This window comes from Topomyia yanbarensis, chromosome 1 (genome assembly GCF_030247195.1).
Source record: "Topomyia yanbarensis strain Yona2022 chromosome 1, ASM3024719v1, whole genome shotgun sequence".
Taxonomy (NCBI): domain Eukaryota; kingdom Metazoa; phylum Arthropoda; class Insecta; order Diptera; family Culicidae; genus Topomyia; species Topomyia yanbarensis.
The window spans coordinates 200,109,393-200,127,698 of record NC_080670.1 but is presented as its reverse complement, the minus strand read 5'-3'; the positions used below and the strand labels follow the sequence as shown (position 1 = coordinate 200,127,698).

General features: G+C 39.4%; 2 protein-coding genes across 8 annotated transcripts in view; one reads left to right on the top strand and one right to left on the bottom strand.

Annotated features, from left to right (window-relative positions):
• LOC131687593 (uncharacterized) overlaps nucleotides 1-18,306 on the top strand; it is a 152,914-nt gene that overhangs the window by 70,741 nt on the left and 63,867 nt on the right. The gene's annotated exons all lie outside the window — the stretch shown is intronic.
• LOC131687617 (transmembrane protein 205) lies at nucleotides 12,111-14,333 on the bottom strand. The gene is made up of 2 exons (XM_058971707.1): nucleotides 13,921-14,333; nucleotides 12,111-13,557 (listed from the first exon to the last, which is right to left on the bottom strand). Exons 1-2 carry the CDS (start codon nucleotides 14,166-14,168, stop codon nucleotides 12,849-12,851), a joined length of 957 nt encoding a protein of 318 aa, XP_058827690.1. The 5' UTR covers nucleotides 14,169-14,333; the 3' UTR covers nucleotides 12,111-12,848.

Below are 18,306 nucleotides of genomic sequence, written 5' to 3'. Positions count from 1 at the left end.
TTGATTTCATATTGGTTCCCAACACTTTTTTTTCTACAATAAAATAGTTGCCGCAAGAATCCCACTTTCAAGCGGCTGTTACGACCGTGGATGTACGCGAAGTACACTGCACAGCAAGTACTTTTATTGCGATCTCACGCCTGCGGTGCGAGTCGTTTAATAACAGGGCCATTAATCACAATTCCCCATTCGATGCGTGGCTCCAAGCATTAATTAAAAGGGATTCGGCTCCGCCGGCACGGTCAACGATTCTCAACTATAGTTACTATATTCATAGTTAGGCGGAGACACTGAGCGGAGCCAATTGAACATGTCAAATGGCGGAGCCAATCGAGCATGACGTCACATAATATGTTCTCTTTGGATGTATATGGAAAAGGTATTGTGATTATGGTCATAATTATTTTACTCTTTTCTTGTGTAATCGAGTGCAGAGAAACGAAAAGAACAAGATTTTTTTTTGTAACACAAAGAGATATTCGCACAAGTATGAAATCATATCATCAGAGCTACGAATTGGTTTTCCATTCGTACATGTGAAGTTCTTACTCACGACGACAATGAAATCATTAAGCTAGAGCTTGAACATTGGCATGGGTTGCCAGTGTTTTCTTCCTGGAATAAGAGCTGCCAGTTTTCCGGCTTTTGTGTCCGCCTAACTCTATATATAGGAACTCTATTCTCAACCTATACGAACGAAACCGGTCAGCGATCAATGGTCACAATGGTTGGGCCAAACACGTGTCACCCATTCTACCTACCAGGCTCCAGTTCTTTCCCCCCTATACACACATTTACATAATTCTACCGAAAACCGAAACTTCTGCTTCTCCCGAGTTATCAATGAAGTACAAAAGCCAAGCGGCGGTACCCGTTTTTTTTGTTCGTGAGTCCGCCGAAATGGTTGTTGCCATGCAAAGCATAGTAACCCCTTGTTATTCTTCTTGCTCCAAAACAAACAAGCGTCAACTAGAGGGACGCAAATCCCACGCCTCCTGGTGCTGCTGTGCAAAATTAGTTCAATTGGTAACGTGGTTCTTCACCAGCACCAGCGAAGCACGCACTCAAACTGGCGACAATTGTGTTGTCAACTTCGTTCGGTGGATGTGTGTGTGGTAGTGAGTTTGGAAATAGAATCGGCTTCAGCGTGTGGTTTCACGTGGTTCTCATGTACCACTAAATATAGGTTGAATATATCTGCATATCTTTGGGGGATTTCACGTACATTTCGCAACGATTCGTTTGATTAACTTCCGCGGTTGATTATTTCCGCAAATAAACTAATCGATTTGTTTTTCATTAACCACACCTCCGTCCGTCCTAGTAAAAAGATTTATGACCATCACTTTGAAGTGATCGACTCAAATTAGAATAAATGTTTTCTAACGGGACATCAAAAGTATTGTGCCGCTTGAAGGCCTGATGAAAAATTATCAATTTACAGTGATTGTGCCAAGTGAGAATAAAGTGATGTGCGAAAGTGAACTCTGTCAAATCTGTCAATTCTGTCAACTGTCAAAAACAAACCCAGCCTAAGCTGACCAACTCTAACGAAAAAATCCGTGCACCTACCGCAACGAAACGAAATCGTTCACCACGCTCAGGCAAATAGTCTGCACAGTGTACGGATTTTTTCGTCAGAGTTAGTCAGCTTAGGTATGCCCCTTTCCGGTCAGTTTCCCGAGGGAGCATCTCCCTCACGTTTCCAACATCGTCGATTGAGGATGGCGTCACCGATAGAACCGGTCAGCGATGTCGACGAGGAAAATCTTGCTCTTGATTAGCCTGAAATTTTTTATAAGAACGACAGAAGTCGTCGCACACTTGTGGAGTATTGGTCAACGCTACCAAGCCACAAGAGTGACGTTTTTATGACTGCGAGCAGTACCTGCCAACCTACAGTCAAACCATCATATCATCTGGCCAGTTCGGTCCAGTATATAAGGGGGAATAAAATCCCAGTCCTGCCGTTCGGTACAGCAAACCATCCAAAATGACGCTTCAAAAAAAGGAAAGGAAGAGATGCTCCGAAGGTAATCGACCAGCGCAGGCTCGGTCACGTACACACTTCGGCGAGATGGGGTAAAAGGAACCTTTTCATTTTTATTAAACAAAATGATGTTTTTAATTTATAGGAAATGTTATAGAGGTCATAAGTCTCTTTTTGGGCTAGAAATTTTTTTAATCGTTCAAGTTGGAAAAAAGGTTAAAATCAACCATAACTTAGTAGGTACTATCTCCGTAGACAAACATTCCCTTATACATAAACCAGCCACTTTGAACCAAGATTAAGTAAAACATCACGTGTATGCCTCTCCTTCCTTCTTTTCTAAATTAGTTACGGAGTTTGCGTTTCGACTTCGTCTCATCAGAATCCGACACTAACTTAGTGACAGGACTAAGCTAGTGCCGGATTGACGCTAGCTCCAGAAAAAAACGAAAACACTATTTGTGTTTCCGAACCAACTCCTAGTCCTACATGATGTCCCGCAAGAAAAGGAGCCACTAAGTTAGTGTCGGATTCTGATGAGACTAAGTCGAAACGCAAATTCCATATCTAAGTTAGTTATAGGTTTTGTGCTCTTCACGCGAAAAGAAGGTTTTAAACAAAATTTTCTCGTAAATGAAGAAAAAAGTAATTTTTCCCTAAATTTTTCTTCACTAAGGAGAAATATAGCATAGGATCCTTCTTTTCGTTGAGGTGCATTTCAGACCACTTTTCCCCAATCCTCGTTCCAAACCGGAGTCAGCTGTGCGAATTTCGGCACGAGAAATGTGACACCGAAAGAGAACTGTATCGAGTGTGCTGACTCCACGTTTCGTTATCATAAGATGGAAGGAAAATGACGCTTTTGGGTCCGGATCGGATTTAATGAGCATTCGTAAATTTTAACTAGCTTGGCCCGTAATAAAAACCGATACCAAATCTGTTAACAACTGGACTATATTCGAGCCTCTTTGATTTTGATGAAACTTTGCACATGTTTCCAGTTAGAGATTCTTTCGGCTAAACAGGAACTGTTAAAATTTTTTAGATATTTTTTTTTCGAAAATTTTCTTTTTATATTTTTAATTCTTTCAAAAATGACATTCTCGTAAATCCCTTTTTTTCGTTTAATGCTTCTTCTTGTATTTTCCCTTATTTTATTCGCACAGATTATATACGTTTAATTTTTGTTGAAGAGAACAAATTGACAGAGATTTTTAGCGAGCTTGAATTGTAAAACGGCGTCGGTAAGATATCATAAAAATCATTTTATTTACTGTATTGGCAGCCCGAAAAAAGATCCGATATGTGGGTGGGTCGACAGACAGCAAAAGTTATTTCGATACTGTGGAAATTCCGATATGTTCTGTTTGATCGTTTCTTCCCACTAACAGCTAATATATTACATTTTTTATGGAAAAGAGCAATTATAATATTTTAATCTTATGACTGTGTTGACCTATCAACTGTTCAATTGTTTTACAATACTAATGTTAACATCACTTGCGAGCAATATCGAGACATGATTTAGGACTGGCTGATTCTAAATGCTGTTTTCAAGATTTAAATTTCTAGAACGACCAAGGGTGGATCACATGTTTGTCCTACATTTAATCCTGGATAAATCCTGAGAATACTCTTTTCGTGGATTTTAAGACACCGTGCGATTCAGTGAAACGAGACCAACTATGGAAGGTAATGTCAAAACATAGCACTCGTACAAAACTAATTGAGTTAATTCGTATGACGCTGAATGGGTTTTAAAATCAAGCGTCAAGCCTACCGGAGAGACATCCGACGCTTTTATGACGTTCGATGGATTGAAGTAGGGCTATTTATTCTCTAATCTATTTTCAAACTCGAAGGTGCGATACGAAGATCTGGTGTGCAAAGAAACGCATTACAGGATATCGCATGCTTCTTAACTTCGCGTCGTGCGACTTAGACCTTTTCAAAACGATCGTAGAGTAGCGGAAGAGGCATTTGTGCCTTTTGAAAGGAAGGTTTTGACAGTCGCACTGGCTATAAACTCTGATAAGGTAAAATACGGGATAGCTGTTAGTGAACACGACAGTTAGAACGAAGTTGGTTTTGATGTGGAAATTGATCAAGGTTCTCGCCCACTTCATATACTATGGAACACTAGTGACGTGGTTCAAAGGTGTGTTACCGCACCGAATAGAACTTTCCAAGGACTGCGTAGTCTACAGACACACACAGAACTTGCTCTTAACAAATCGCTGATACTCCTGGTTCCTCTGTACGAGGCATGGGCGTTGAAGGAAGCAGATTATCGAGTACTCAGTGTGTTAGAGAGAAAAAATCTACGTGCAACACTCAGTGGTTCGGTGGAAAATGCAGTGGGTGCAGACGCATGAACCACAAGCTGTACCCAAGTATCCAAACATGCTGACAACGAAAGTTTGATAAAATACAGCCGACTTCAGAGAGTTAGACATGTATCCTAATGTACCTAGAAGAGGTTGTTGTCTTCGCGACCGAGTTCGGATTCGCTGGTTGTGTGTTTTGAGGAAGATGTCAAGTAGACTGGAGAATGCCGGCCCAAGCTCAAATAATTTGGAAATTTGAAAGACATTTGGTCATGAGTACGGAGCACCCGAATTGCTCGGCAACAATAATGATGATGATGAATATTTTACAAAGTCATAAAGATCCAATATTTTGATATCGGTTGAGTAAAATCGAAGGAGATTGTTTGGACATTACCAAGTTCTCAGCTACATCAAATTTCTAGGGGTTTGAATGACGTTGAATTTTTGTATCTGAATTTCCCAACAGGGAAAGCGCGTTAACTTAAATCACCAATTTCCCTGCTCTCCATCCAGTGCCGTGTCAAGGCTCACCGGAAAGGATCAGATAGCAATTGGTTGATCTTATTCCGCCCTAAAAATTAAACTACCTGATGTAATACAAATCACGAAAGATCTGACAAAACAGAAAAAATCTACCGTAACCGGAATTGCAAAGGTTATACCAAACAAGATTCGTGTAATTTTGTCTGGTCTGAAGCAAGCAGACCTAACTGCTTGCGATCAGCTCTTTACGTTAGAGTACCTCGTATATGACCCTTCCAGAGATGTAGAGATTGACGGTGTGCTCACCAGATCGAGTTTGACTGTCGAAAATTTGCGGATTCTTTAATTCAGCCAGCCAATATACTTGAATGCGAGCAATGACATTGACAAGGTTAGTCGGCCAGTTTACCTTTTTGTACGAGCAAATGCAAAAAGTTTGGTCATACGGCCACCTACTGTGACTAAAAAGCGTGGTGACGATAGTTTCACGAGGAAAATGGTTGCACATTCGAAGCTGGAAAGTGTCTCTATTGTTTGTGTGTCAATTAATAATGGTACGAGTCGCTTAGATTCGATCAATGTTTCGTATGACCTGCCATATGTGAGAGTGAGTTCACAGATATTATAGTCGCGGTACAGGAGTTCCTCAGAATGTAGAATGCTCACGTGAAAAAGTACTCAGGAGATAAAGAATTTCGAAAGCGTGGCAATGGAACACTGAAGTTTTCTAGTGGTGCACGCTTTTGAAAAGCAAGTTGCTCTGCGCAAAAAAAACGGCTTTTGGTGCCAGTTTGTCGACGATTTGTCGAGATAAACATCGGCGCTCTCTCTTTGAAATATTACTAAAAAAATGCACATTTCAAGTATCACGAATTAAAAACGTGGAATATTTGGTTTTGACTTTGCAAGAAAGGTATGCCCAGTCCGTGTTTGAAGTTGCAATTCTCAGTTGTACTTCTGAAATGCAAAATTAATGTTCCTGGGCCATGCAGAATAAAATACAACTTATTCAAGAAGCTTTCTGATCATGTGAAGAAACGTGTGTTGAATTTAATTCAAGAGGTTTTCTGTGCCGAAAATTGTTCCACTCGATCGGAGGTAAGTGAGAGTAATTGCTAACCATAAACCAAAAAAACCAGTCTCCAACCACAATTCGTATCGGCCGCTATCAATGCTATCCTGTATCTGAAAATTGATAGAGAAAATAATCCTACAATCGTAATGGGGTTAAGGCGAACGGTTTGTTATCAGATATGGCTTTCGAGAAGGCAATGGTGAAACAGTAGCTTCACTGAGACGCTGGATCAGTTAACCACGAGTTTAATATACACCTTCTGTATTTTTAACTTTGCTGATATGAAGTATCGTATACAATAGAGATAGGACGTATCCTTGCAATCGGTTGCCTATTACGGTTCATCACTATTTGTCAATTAATCATATAAGTATCCCCTGATGTTTGCTTCCAAATTCCGGTCTTAGGTTAAGCTAACAGTTAGTTGAGCTTAATCTTGCAACCAGCAGCAACATTTTAGTTGCTCTCAAACGAAGAGCCATTAATAGGCAATCACAGTGGGGGGGGTCACTAAAATGTTGCGACTGGTTGCATAAGAGACCATTCATAAATTACGTAACGCAAAAATTTACTAAAATTGACTCCCCCCTCCCCCATGTAACAAATTGTCGCAAATTTATCCATCCCCTCCCCCTCCCCTATTACGTAACCAATTCCTAGAATTTTTTTTTTCTTCGGTGAAAACATGTTACGTAACGATCTAGCTAACTCCCCCTCCCTCTATGTCACAACTTGTTGTATCCCCTCCTCCCTAAAAGCGTTACGTAATTTATGAATGGTCCCTAAGACAAATAGGATTTTGATAATCTTGGCAATCTTCTCAAGCACTAACGGTTTTACGAGTGTTTTCATAGCCAAAAGCGCCTAACTTCTTATGCTTACCTTTAGAGCCGCTTCTAAAGGAATTTCATACTTGTAACTAATAATTAAATCACATTGATAGTCAAGTTTGATTTGTGTGAAAGCAAATCTGGCAAGATTACAAAAGAAGGTTTGAATAGGAGAATTTCTATAACATCTCGTATGAGTCTCATAAGTATCTGGCAGTACGACTTGGTCACTCAGATAGACGTTATAATCAAAAACGGAACCTGGATGTAGACTGATGTCCCACAAGCGCAGAAGTGCTGATTACTAATAAGATCATCGACCAGCAAACCAAAGATAATTCTGTTTCAACTGCATATGAGGTCATACTTCGAGCTATAATTGAGGAAAAAAATTGCGAAAGCGATATTTTTTTAAATACAAAAACTAATTTTTGATTTTTGAAATTGAAAGTGCTTTTCAACTATAAAATCTAGAGTTTGGAAGTGTTAGAAAAAAATGTGCGTCTTCGAAAACTCTGAAAATCATCTAAAATTCATGCTGGTTAAAATGCAAACTGAGAAAGTAATGTTGAAAATTTCATTTTTCTTCAATTGCCACTTGATAATCAATTTAAATTAATTTTACGATGGACAATATAAGATATACTCTCATTCTCGCGAAAAAAATACATTGTTCAAGATTTTTCTATTAATTTAAATAGTGGGTAGTGGTAGGGTAGTACCGACCCTTTTTGCGAGAACCGAGTCTGTGGCACTAAAGCCTTCAGTGCCGGTAGTACTGGTCAAAAAAACTGAAAAACCTTTCGTATTGAAAGAAAACGTTCAAAAATGTGCTTTTATTTGTAAGTTTTCACCTGTTTCAGTTTACCGTCTGATCTCGCCCTTAGCCGAAGCAAAAAATTGCTCTGTTAAAACAAGCAATCAATTTCTATTACTTTGTTGCTTATTCACTACACAAACCGTTCCCCCACCTGCACGGTGAAAAGTGCCTATACTACGAGAATCACCATAACAAGTCACTTTAAAAAAAACTCGTATTAGATCAACTGTGCTCTATGTAGAACAGTTGATAGAGGTGAAAACGGAGCTTACCCTCACGGAAATGGCTACATCATGTGCGTAATGTGGTACTGACAACGTTTAGAAGTTTAGCCGAGACAGGAAGCACAATTGTGAAGAAAGGTATGCAACACAACATCGAATACAACAACGTTTGAGCAAAGATTCCCGTATATATGAACGATGAAATTGAGGTACGTCTACTCGATTTTGCACCGTACACCAACTCGGATCTCCTTGAAGGAGAAGTCGAATTGATTACAAATGGCATTTGGAGAAACTCCATGACTTCAGTTGAACGAACCAAAAAATAACGCTCATATCCTCTAAATAACGCGTCCCATGGCGACATAACCGGGAACCCCCCACTCAGCACGTTTACATAAAAACGCTTAAGATTTTCGTGATCATCCACGTACAGCAAAACCCGTTGTCTCGCAAACATGAGAATAACCCGATGATTAAGTGAATGTTTTAGCACTAATAAACTTATAAACGCGGTTTCAAGCGGGAACCTACAAACGCTCATGTTCGCGCGATAATGCATCGGTCACGGTCGAAAATCTCGACCTTCGGTCATAGCAGTCTAGGTCCATGATTTCAGTTGGGCCAAATTGAGTATCAGATTCACTTACTTTCTTTTCAGTATATTTGAAGTTAAAGCTCGTTGTTTGTGACCAACTTTCCTTTGCGGTCGCAGGCTGTTGATTTGGAGGTGCTGAACGCTACTTTTACAGTTCTCCGCACGGTCTGAGCAGTAGCGATAATTTCGGCAACCGTTAGCGTTTTGGACTTGTCGAAACGCATTCTTCTCAGCATCTTCCGTAAAAGTTTTTTCATGGTGTGCTACCCGATTTTAATTCTGTCGCGTAGCAATCTGCACTTGATGGGTACATAGCGTGACTCGTGTTATTTTGGTTTCTTGTGTTTTGAATTGTAATGTAATTGCTATGTATGATTGAATAGATATTTCGACTGGCATCCTTACCACAAAAACGCCGTTAGGACTACCTGAGTGAGGAGTTTCTCCAAGTATCAGGTGTCCAGTTGTCCGTACTGCAACATGGAATTTTCCATGAATGGGGGAATGCCAGATCGTGTAGACGTACTTCTATTTTGTCATCTTCTATGTACATGGAAGTCTTAATTTCACTCAAGTATTTTAGGATGTCGTGTTAAATGAAACTCTCTGCATGAGCTTACATATTGAATGATATTAGCACTGAATGGCACAGGAGAAGTAACTGGATAAATGGGTGTTCGATACGCGCCGCGAAACCAATCACGTGCGCACCCGTTTGCTGTTTATCTAACTGTAATGGTTTCTACTCAGCATTTGACCCCTATTTTCATGTTTGCATCTTACTTTGCCTACCCATTGAATTAGCTGGTTGGTCATGCGAGACACACAGAAGCGGTATCATTAAGGGGATATATACAATTGGAATGGTAGAAAAAATGGATTTCTCATTCAGAGCCATTATCCCAACAAAACATATAGCATTCATTAGTTTTGTGGAAACATAAATAGTTTCACGGATACGAGGTTCATTATTCATGATTTCAGGAGCTTTGTTACGATTTTTGAAAACGTTTTTTTTTATACCGCCTGCACCAACACGATGAGCACCCAATTCTCTTTATCAGCTATATTAAACGATTGCCTTAGCGTCTACTTTTAACGGTTCGTATAATATTTATGATTAATGGCTGATATATTACCGCGAGGGTGATACGACTATTCGACGGCGCTGGTATTTTTTGTGACTATTTGTATCAGTAAGTTACTCTGGTGAACGGCAAGCTAACTGTTGCATTCAGACAGACAGACAGACGTGGGCAGATTTGAAGAGATGGTTTTCCAATGAAAGCACATTGAACGAATGAAAGGAGTTTCATACTTGTAACTAATAATTACATCACACTGACTTAGTGATCATAATGCGTATCATCAATAGTTAAGTTTAATTTTTTGGTTAGTAGATCAGTAATGACAACACAAATCACAATAAAGCTGTACGCACACGAGGCGACAAGACGCACGCCACAAAAATTTTCACTATGGATTTTGTTCTACCTATTCCAATGCAGCAACAGCAACAGACACTGTAATATTCTTGTCAAAAAAACGAGAAACTGTTTCTCTCGTTAACCCGTCGACGAACCGGCGCCAATAACTGCGTTTTTTGGCTTTCATTAGACTCTTCATTCGCCTTTCTAAAGACGCGTACTGTTGATAGCTAGCGGGTAACCCGTCTTTCCCGGAAGGCCTTATAGGTAGTGGACTTTTCCGCGTACAGCTCTGAGCACTGTCTTTGTCCCACCACAGTGTGGGAGACCGTCCTTGGGTATACTGGTTTAGTCGGAGCTTGATTCGCGCTGTCGAGAATCAAGCCAGCCAAAAACCTGTACTCTTCCTCCGGAGGAAGTGGATTGAGTGGATTCGATTTTAACGGATATCGCGGTCGCGTAACTCTTCCAATCAATGTTCCGTGTGAGGTCATACGAGACATTGATTGTTTCTGAGGGTTCTGAACCGTTAGCAATTGAAATCAAGATAGGCAAATGATCGCTACCGTGGGGATCAGGGATCACCTTCCACCTGCAATCTAACTGCAGCGATGTCGAGCAGTCGTTGTGTTTATTATAGTTATAATTGGGTTAAATGCCAAATTGCAAACGACATGCTTATTATGCGTAATAACTATAACGCATAATAAGCATGTCGTTTGCAATTTGGCATTTAACCCAATTATGGAAACGTGTCTGATAGGGAGAGTGGAGATGCCATCTTGTTATTAACATTTCACAGTGAATTTCTTCACATTAATTTGGGATATCTTTTATATTTTTTGTACGCTTTCTTTGTGCTGCAAACTTTGGAAATGATTATTAAAGTGTTAATAAGAAGCAATCCCGATGGCCGGCTATTCGGAGTTTAAATGGTTCGTTTTGAATTCTCGGAAATTGATCGCGACCGACTTCGTACATATTGCTAGGATCGTATTGTCTATAGATGAATAGACCTATATTATATTCCACTTTCTCCTTTTATGTAACGCCCCACGGAAGAATGATGATTAAAATGCCTATTCGAACGGCATTCATATTTCTACTGGAGGTCGCACACCTGAAAACATTGATCTAAAATGAGAAGACAAAGCGGCGTGAGTACTTAGCTAAATCACAGTATCTACCAAGATATATCCTGATTCGTTTCCCTACCTACTAACACCAATCCTCTCCTGTGACACTTGTGAATGATGCAGAAAATTTCTCGGTCATAATAGTCACAAGTGTTGCACTAACATTCCTTCCCATCCCAAAATTGACCTGCATGGACTACGGCTATCTACGTTATTGATCATACTATAATCTTAGTCTCTTAAGGTTCCACGTTGAGTATGCTGTGATACTCCCAAGTATCATACAATTGGTTCAATATGCGATTTTAACAGGCTTTGATCAATCACGGAAAACTCACGGGCGGTCAGCTAAGCTAAGCTATTTATCCCAAAGGACAAAATGGATTTAAACAATAGAAAGCAGGTTCAACAGTCTTGTGATTTGAATTCGATACCAATTGTATTTGGAAATTATGGAGAGCACATTTTTATTGGATACGATTTAGTAGAAAGTAGGACATTTTAGCCGCAAAGAACAGCTCATGAAATAAAGAATGAAAAATTGTGTGATTTTCGTTTCATCAGTATCTGGCAGCTAATTTGGTCACTCAATTAAACGCTCCTTTGTAAGTAATATAGAAAGAACTCGTATTTGTGATGAGGTAACAAATTTCTAATAACAACTGCTTTCCACCGCAACACAAATATGCCAACTTGGGAGGCTGTGGTCGCCAATAAACAAATCTCGATTTCGCATCCACGAAATACCGCAACACGCGCGACAACCGACAAGTCCGTTTTACGCACACACGCCTTCTTTTCTTTGAAGTCAGTCAGTCAGTCAAGTCAAAGGTACGATCGATCTGTCGGACGAAATCGGTAACGACCGGAATGCGAGTGGGCGACAGGCTGTGTGGCACAGGGAGATTGTTCGAGGTGATAGGTAACGCATGACGTCTATCTATCACGAGTTGTTTTTTTTTTGCGGTAATTCAACCAGAGCATTGACGACGATAACAGGAGTAGCAGCAGCAAAAACACTCGTCAGTGGGGTACAATCATATCATAAAGTGTGATTAGGAGGTTCGTACGCAATTTGGTGGTGAGTGAGAGAGAGAGCGAGAGAGAAGGCTTAGTTCATACAGTGGACTTCGACCAAGAGTGGAGGAAATTTCTTTGACACGTTCTCGCTGAAAGTATCATACCTTTTATGGATATATCATTTTCTTTATTATTTTTTCCTTCTTTAGGAATTGATTTAAATTCGTGTAACTAAATTTTCATATTCTAACCATTAAATATTAGCTTCAGTTCATATAAGCTTCTAGTAGGGTGTGGAACAATAAATATTTAGCTGTCGCTACACGACAATTAAAAGCACTAAACGATCGATAATTTTAGCTACTTAAGACTACTGATTACTTGTTGTTTCCTATAGTCTACAAACTAAGAACACTACTTCAGATCTTTATTCTCGCTTTTTCATTATTTGGTTTTCTCTCCTAACACACAGAAATGTTCGAATATTGCAATAAATAGGCTACTAAATCGAACTTACGGCTACTAGTAATAGTTTTAAACTATCGGAACTATTTAATCTCATCTTGCAATAGTCACCTAAATTCAGTGCTCACAGTGAACAGAAACCTCTAACCTGATGGCGGATCTGAAGTAGAAAATAGTGCTTCCAACTAGACCTTAAACGCGTGTCCAACTCAGTCTCAGTTTTTTTTTCCTTCTCCGGTTATGAGCTACGCTCTTTTTGTTCCTAAACTCAAATCGACTAGATTCTGGGAGAAATTTTGATTCTAACCTTTTTGCAACTCCCTTCTGAAATTAATACTGCTTATACAGCTGGAATTTTTCCATCGCTAATACTTTGGCTAATAAACCTCACGTCTCAGTCTACAAAATGGCGGCCGCAACGAAACGGGGCAAAAAAACGGCTTACATTTTTCAGTGCAGTTCGACCCGCGACGCCAGATAGTGCAGATGGATAAAGGTGCACAGCAGTGATCCCATATTGACCGAAGCCGTCGCCATATGGATCTGTCGGAAGCGTTTGTGCACATTCTGATACGGACTTGACCGACGGAGCTGAGCATTTTCTGTTCCGCTGAATTGTCCCACCTCCTGACCGACGGTTTCCCGTTCTTCAAAGTTATACTTGAGATGCATCAAACGTAGCATCGGAGGTGCCAGATAGAGCCACACGATCAACTCCAGCACGGCACACAGAGCCAGCGAAGCCAGCTGAACCAGTAGCATCGGTTCCCAGCTGTTAAGTGACGCCGTAATCAGTTCCGGATGAGCCGTTTGCTGCAACTTAATGAACGCCAGCAGCGTTACCACACTGAGTCCCGTTCCCATGGAAAAATACTTCGGAAACAGGATCTCCTGGATTCGACCGAACGTGTGACGTGGCAGGTTAAAGTATAGCGCTAGACCCGACACAAAAGTCATCCACATCTGCGCCCCGAAGTGCATCGCAAAAGAACCGAAGTAGGCCAGCGAAACCAACACGTTGGCACGGGTTTGCGGTCGGACACAATCGCTACCGGATGCCGACTGTTGGCCTACTATGTTCGGCCACAGCACCAGCAGCATAAAGGACACGAACAGCATCGAGATGGCATGCGATGGTTGCGTGGTTCGAGTGAGGATTCTGAAAGGGAGAAGAGAATAAAAAAAATATATTAGAACATGTATTTTTTAGGATTCAACAAAAGCCCTTTCTGCGCTTCAGGTCATCGACACGCGGACCTCCGAAAGGGGTCGAAAGAAAAGCTTGACCGATGAGCGAACGGAATGGGGTGCGCGAACGGGATAGCACTACTGTACTGTCCTCGAACTCTCGCCGAATGGCGTACGTGATTTTCGCACGGCGCTCGTGGCTTTTTCCACACGTCGCCCCCTTCCGCAGCCAAGCTTTTGTTCCAAGGTGATAACGATGATTATGAAGAAGAGCGCACGCGGGATCAATGCATGACAACGAGATGATTGTGTGGATTGCAAACTGTGAACTTACTTGTACGGGGTACTGTGACAAAGCATGTCCCCCAAGCGTTTGATGTCCTCGAACAACTTCCGGGTGGCTTCGGTGCCTCCGGCAAGCATGTCACGGTAAAGTTCCTCCTCCACCGGAGCAGCACTACGTGTGTCCTTCAACTTGCTCATTTCTTCACTTGGCACACTAAATTCACCCATAATGCGCTCGCTCAACAGCTGTTCACTCAAGCCATCTACTCGACGATTCTCCATCTCTTGTAGACACATATTAGTTCCTTACGGGCACTTGTTCTATTTTATTCACCAATAATTTAATTGCACACAGCGAGGTTCCTTCCTTTTTTTTTCTCGCGAATACACTTTCGTTCGTTCGCTTCGCTTCTGCTCTCGCGCTACTTTCCACTTGGCTGCACAATTTGGTTCTGAGCCCTCACCTACTGGGACCATCGTATATATAACATCGTGTTTCTACCACCACATTCAAAGCAAACCACACGTATCGATGTGCGAACGGGGACCAGATAAGCCCACGCTCGTTCGCTCTCTCCGTCATCATTCATTTCTCACCGACCGACGTCTCTCAGCTGATGGTGAAAGAAACGCCGCGTGTGTGACTGACTGACGGAGGTGTGGCAGTCAGGGCGGAACACGATTCCCACGGGTAGTGCGGCGGCGTTTTGTCAAAGTACCGATTTCGTCATCGATTTTTTTTCTTCTTTTGGTGAAAATCGACGAATAACTGCTCGGAACTGCTGCTGCTGGGCTCTCTGGCTGGAGGGAGGGTGACGTCGTCAAAGAGTATCGCCCAATCGGTGGCGGTAGCAGCTTTGCGACGTAACCGAACTCGATCACGAGTGAACGACGGCGTCACGATCGCGATCGTCATTCGGTGTTTTGTGAATGGATGCGATCGGAGTTCCGTTTGCTCTCTCTTTCTCTTTCTCACTGGCTCGGTCGAAGATGGTTCATATTTGGATTGATGGAAGTGCGGGTCCGGTCGGATCGGGTCGGGTCGAGGGAACAGTTGAAAAACAGACAACGATCAGATGTGCTACGCAAATGTGTTTACCTAATGGAACGGTGCTTTATGATGTAGCACGGGATCTGCGAAAGTCGATCAATGGCGTTGTACGGGTAGAGTAGAATTATTCAGTTTGGTTTTTTTCAATTGACTTACTGACCTTGATCGGGGCGTGACGTTCGTCGATGAATTGAGCATGGAGTATTTGCACTGGTTTGGGATTTTGACCTGTTGAGGCGGATTTACCGAAATTATGACAGCAGGTGTATGCGTAGTGTGAGAGGAAGAGGCACAGACTGCGAATGATGATGTGAAAAAGAGATTGCGAAATAGTTTTAGGTTTCCTATCAAATAGTGGTTAATGATGAAACATTCGAATTTTGTTGATCGAGGAGGAGCATTTTCTTCAGCTGATTCTTGAAAACCATGGTCAGTACCGTATGGAGACCATACAAATAAATATAGTTTTATTCAGTATTTGTCAGGCATCGTCAGCTCACTCATCAAATCTTGTCTTGAAAGAACAGTATTTGACTCATATTTTAAGTTCATGTCTTGGAGTCCTTGGCCTTCCGTAATGGTCCGTATTTCAAGCTCCATATTTTGCAAAACGAGGCTTTTCGAATTAATAAAACCAATTTTAAATCAAAATTGTCCCGGCAGCCGGCTGCCCAGAGCATTCACAACACATGATAAAACGAATTCCCCACGAAAAAGTCGGCAAGATTTAGTACAAAAACCGGTATCAAAATATATAATTCGTACGCAGGAAAATTCGTAAAATCGTTTAAAGATAACTACTTCCTAAGAATCGGATATATTCTTTTCCGGTTTTTATACTGAAGGTTCTTTTAAACGTTTTATACATTCAAGAGCCCCAGTTCAATCTCAACGCTTGAATTTTATATTCGATTTTAGAAATTCTAATCTTTAATTATATTTTAACAACCTTCAATTAGCTAGAGATTACTGGGTAGGGAAAGTTATGAAAATTTAGAGGATATGAAGTATACAGATCGGAAAACTAGAAGTGGTAGGGTCATTAGAACAGGCTTAATATCTTACGGGCTTAACTTTTGTCTTCTGCTGATGAGGGTCGAGCTTAGGCAGCATAACTACGAATCACTCGAGTTCACCAGCAAGTCCCTTGGCAAAGACAGACTTGTCCATCTTTACCCTTGAGTACCGACAAAATATAATATTTTAAATATTCTAATATATACAAAGCAAGTTCTTTTCTTATTTTTTTTCGTAAGTGGCTGTCTTACTATACGAATTTATTCATCCCGTGAAACACGTGAAGATGGGCAGGATTCCTCAGTCTCTAGCGGCAAAATGTGTCGGACTAACATTTTTTCTCTCCCCAAAAGTATCTATATGAGGCGATATTAATCAGCATGCAGGGATTCGGGTCTGGGTCAATTGACATAAATTTATTTGGCGTAAGGTCATTTAGCATAACGGACATTTGGCATAACGATTATTTGGCGTAATGGTCATTTGGCATAATTTCGAGAATTGATCACACTGAAGGTCATTTGCCATAACAGACATTTGGCATAATTTTGATCTCACTGAAGGTCATTTGGCACAACAGACGAAAATGTAGTTTATCGGGTGAATGACCCATAAGGTTATATTTCGGGTGAATACATTTTTAACTGATTTTTCCTTCTTTAAATATGATGAAAAAAATAAAGTAGTCAAACAAATAAAAAGAATGGAAACAAAAATTAGAAAACCTGGTAAAATTGAAAACAAAAAATAAAAATTATAAAAAATAAAATGAATAAAATTGGAAAATAAGGAAAACACAAAAATAAAGACAGCAAAAATATTTCTTTTAATGTTTGCATATTAAAAAAACTTGATTCGAATTAGTAACATTGCCTCCGAAGTGTCTCAAAAATATCTAAAACTAATAAAAAATAATCGCAAAAGCCTCATAACAGTTTCGTAATTATCCCAGATTTGTTTCCCAAATTCAATTAAATAATATTTTGTGCATCAAAATGTCATAGTTGATTTATGGTATATGCATTTTCTGATGGAGAAAAAATTAGAAAATGTCTAGAAAATTTATTCAATCTATAATATTGAAAAACAGGAATTCTATATAATTTAAAAGAATTTAAAATCTAGATTTTTTTAATTCTTAAAAATTAAAAAAAAAACTGCATCCAACTAACTAGTGTAATTTTGATGCTAGTTTAAATTTATCATCCAACTAGTCTCGTGTTAACGCTTGTTACTGATGAGCAGAATTCGAAAATCGAAAAAAAATTGTTTGCTTCGTACGATGCGTTTGTTTCTCAAAGTGGTTCGAATACCGCAAATCTGAACTTCTGTGCATGGACATCACTCGGAACCAGTCTGTTTTTTAGGCGTTCAGGCAAGTCGTTTCTGACTTTTTGGATTTAGCGTCTAAATGGCTCCAAGTTATTGCTTGTTACTGATGAAAATAATGCGAAACGCCAAAATCAAACTTGATAATCTAGGAGATCTGATATATATCTGATATGATTTTATTATTTTATATAGTTTAATAGTTATATACATTTTGAGATTTTCGAGATTGATTTGTAACTATTTTCGTCAAATTTTAAACACTCGAAGCAATTTATAACATCAAACTGGAAAAGGTTTATGCAACTGTATTAATTTTTAATTTTTGCATTAATTTAATTGATTTTTTTTTTCGTTTTTACATTATTTCTGTATTTGCACATTTCACTCATTTTTTCAATTCTTTTATTTTTTTTTCACTTGTTTCACAATTCAATTAGTTTTTTATGCTCACTTTGTTCCATTTAGTTAATCTTATCTATCTTTTTCTCCATGTTTGTTTTCCAAATGTGTTTATTTCTTCCTTAGAGCAGTTTTTCTCATTTTCATAATTTTTTTGATCATATTTTTCCTTTTTTTAATTTTTCAATGCGTTTCAAAACAATGTGGTTTTATTTTTACTTCTTCACTTTTTTCTCTTCCAGCATTGTTATTTTTTAATTTATTTTTATTATTTTTTACCCTATTTGAATTTTCTCTTTTTATATAATTTAGGATTATTCCATTTTATTTTTATATTACATTTTCTATTTTTCCCTTGTGTTAATTTTTTCAATTCCTATTTTTTATTTTTGTTTTTTTAATCTATTTCTTTTTAAACGGTTTAATTTTTTATTTTTCTATTAGTTGTTTTTTATGAGATTTTTCATAAAATGAGTTGATTTCTTTTGCCATATTTTTACATCTTTTATATAATTAGCATTTTTCCGTTTGCTTAAATTATTATCAATATTTTCTCCCATTTTTTATACTGTTCACCTTTTGTAAATTATTTCCTATCCATTCTTTTATTGTAATTTTGTTTCAATTTGTCTTATT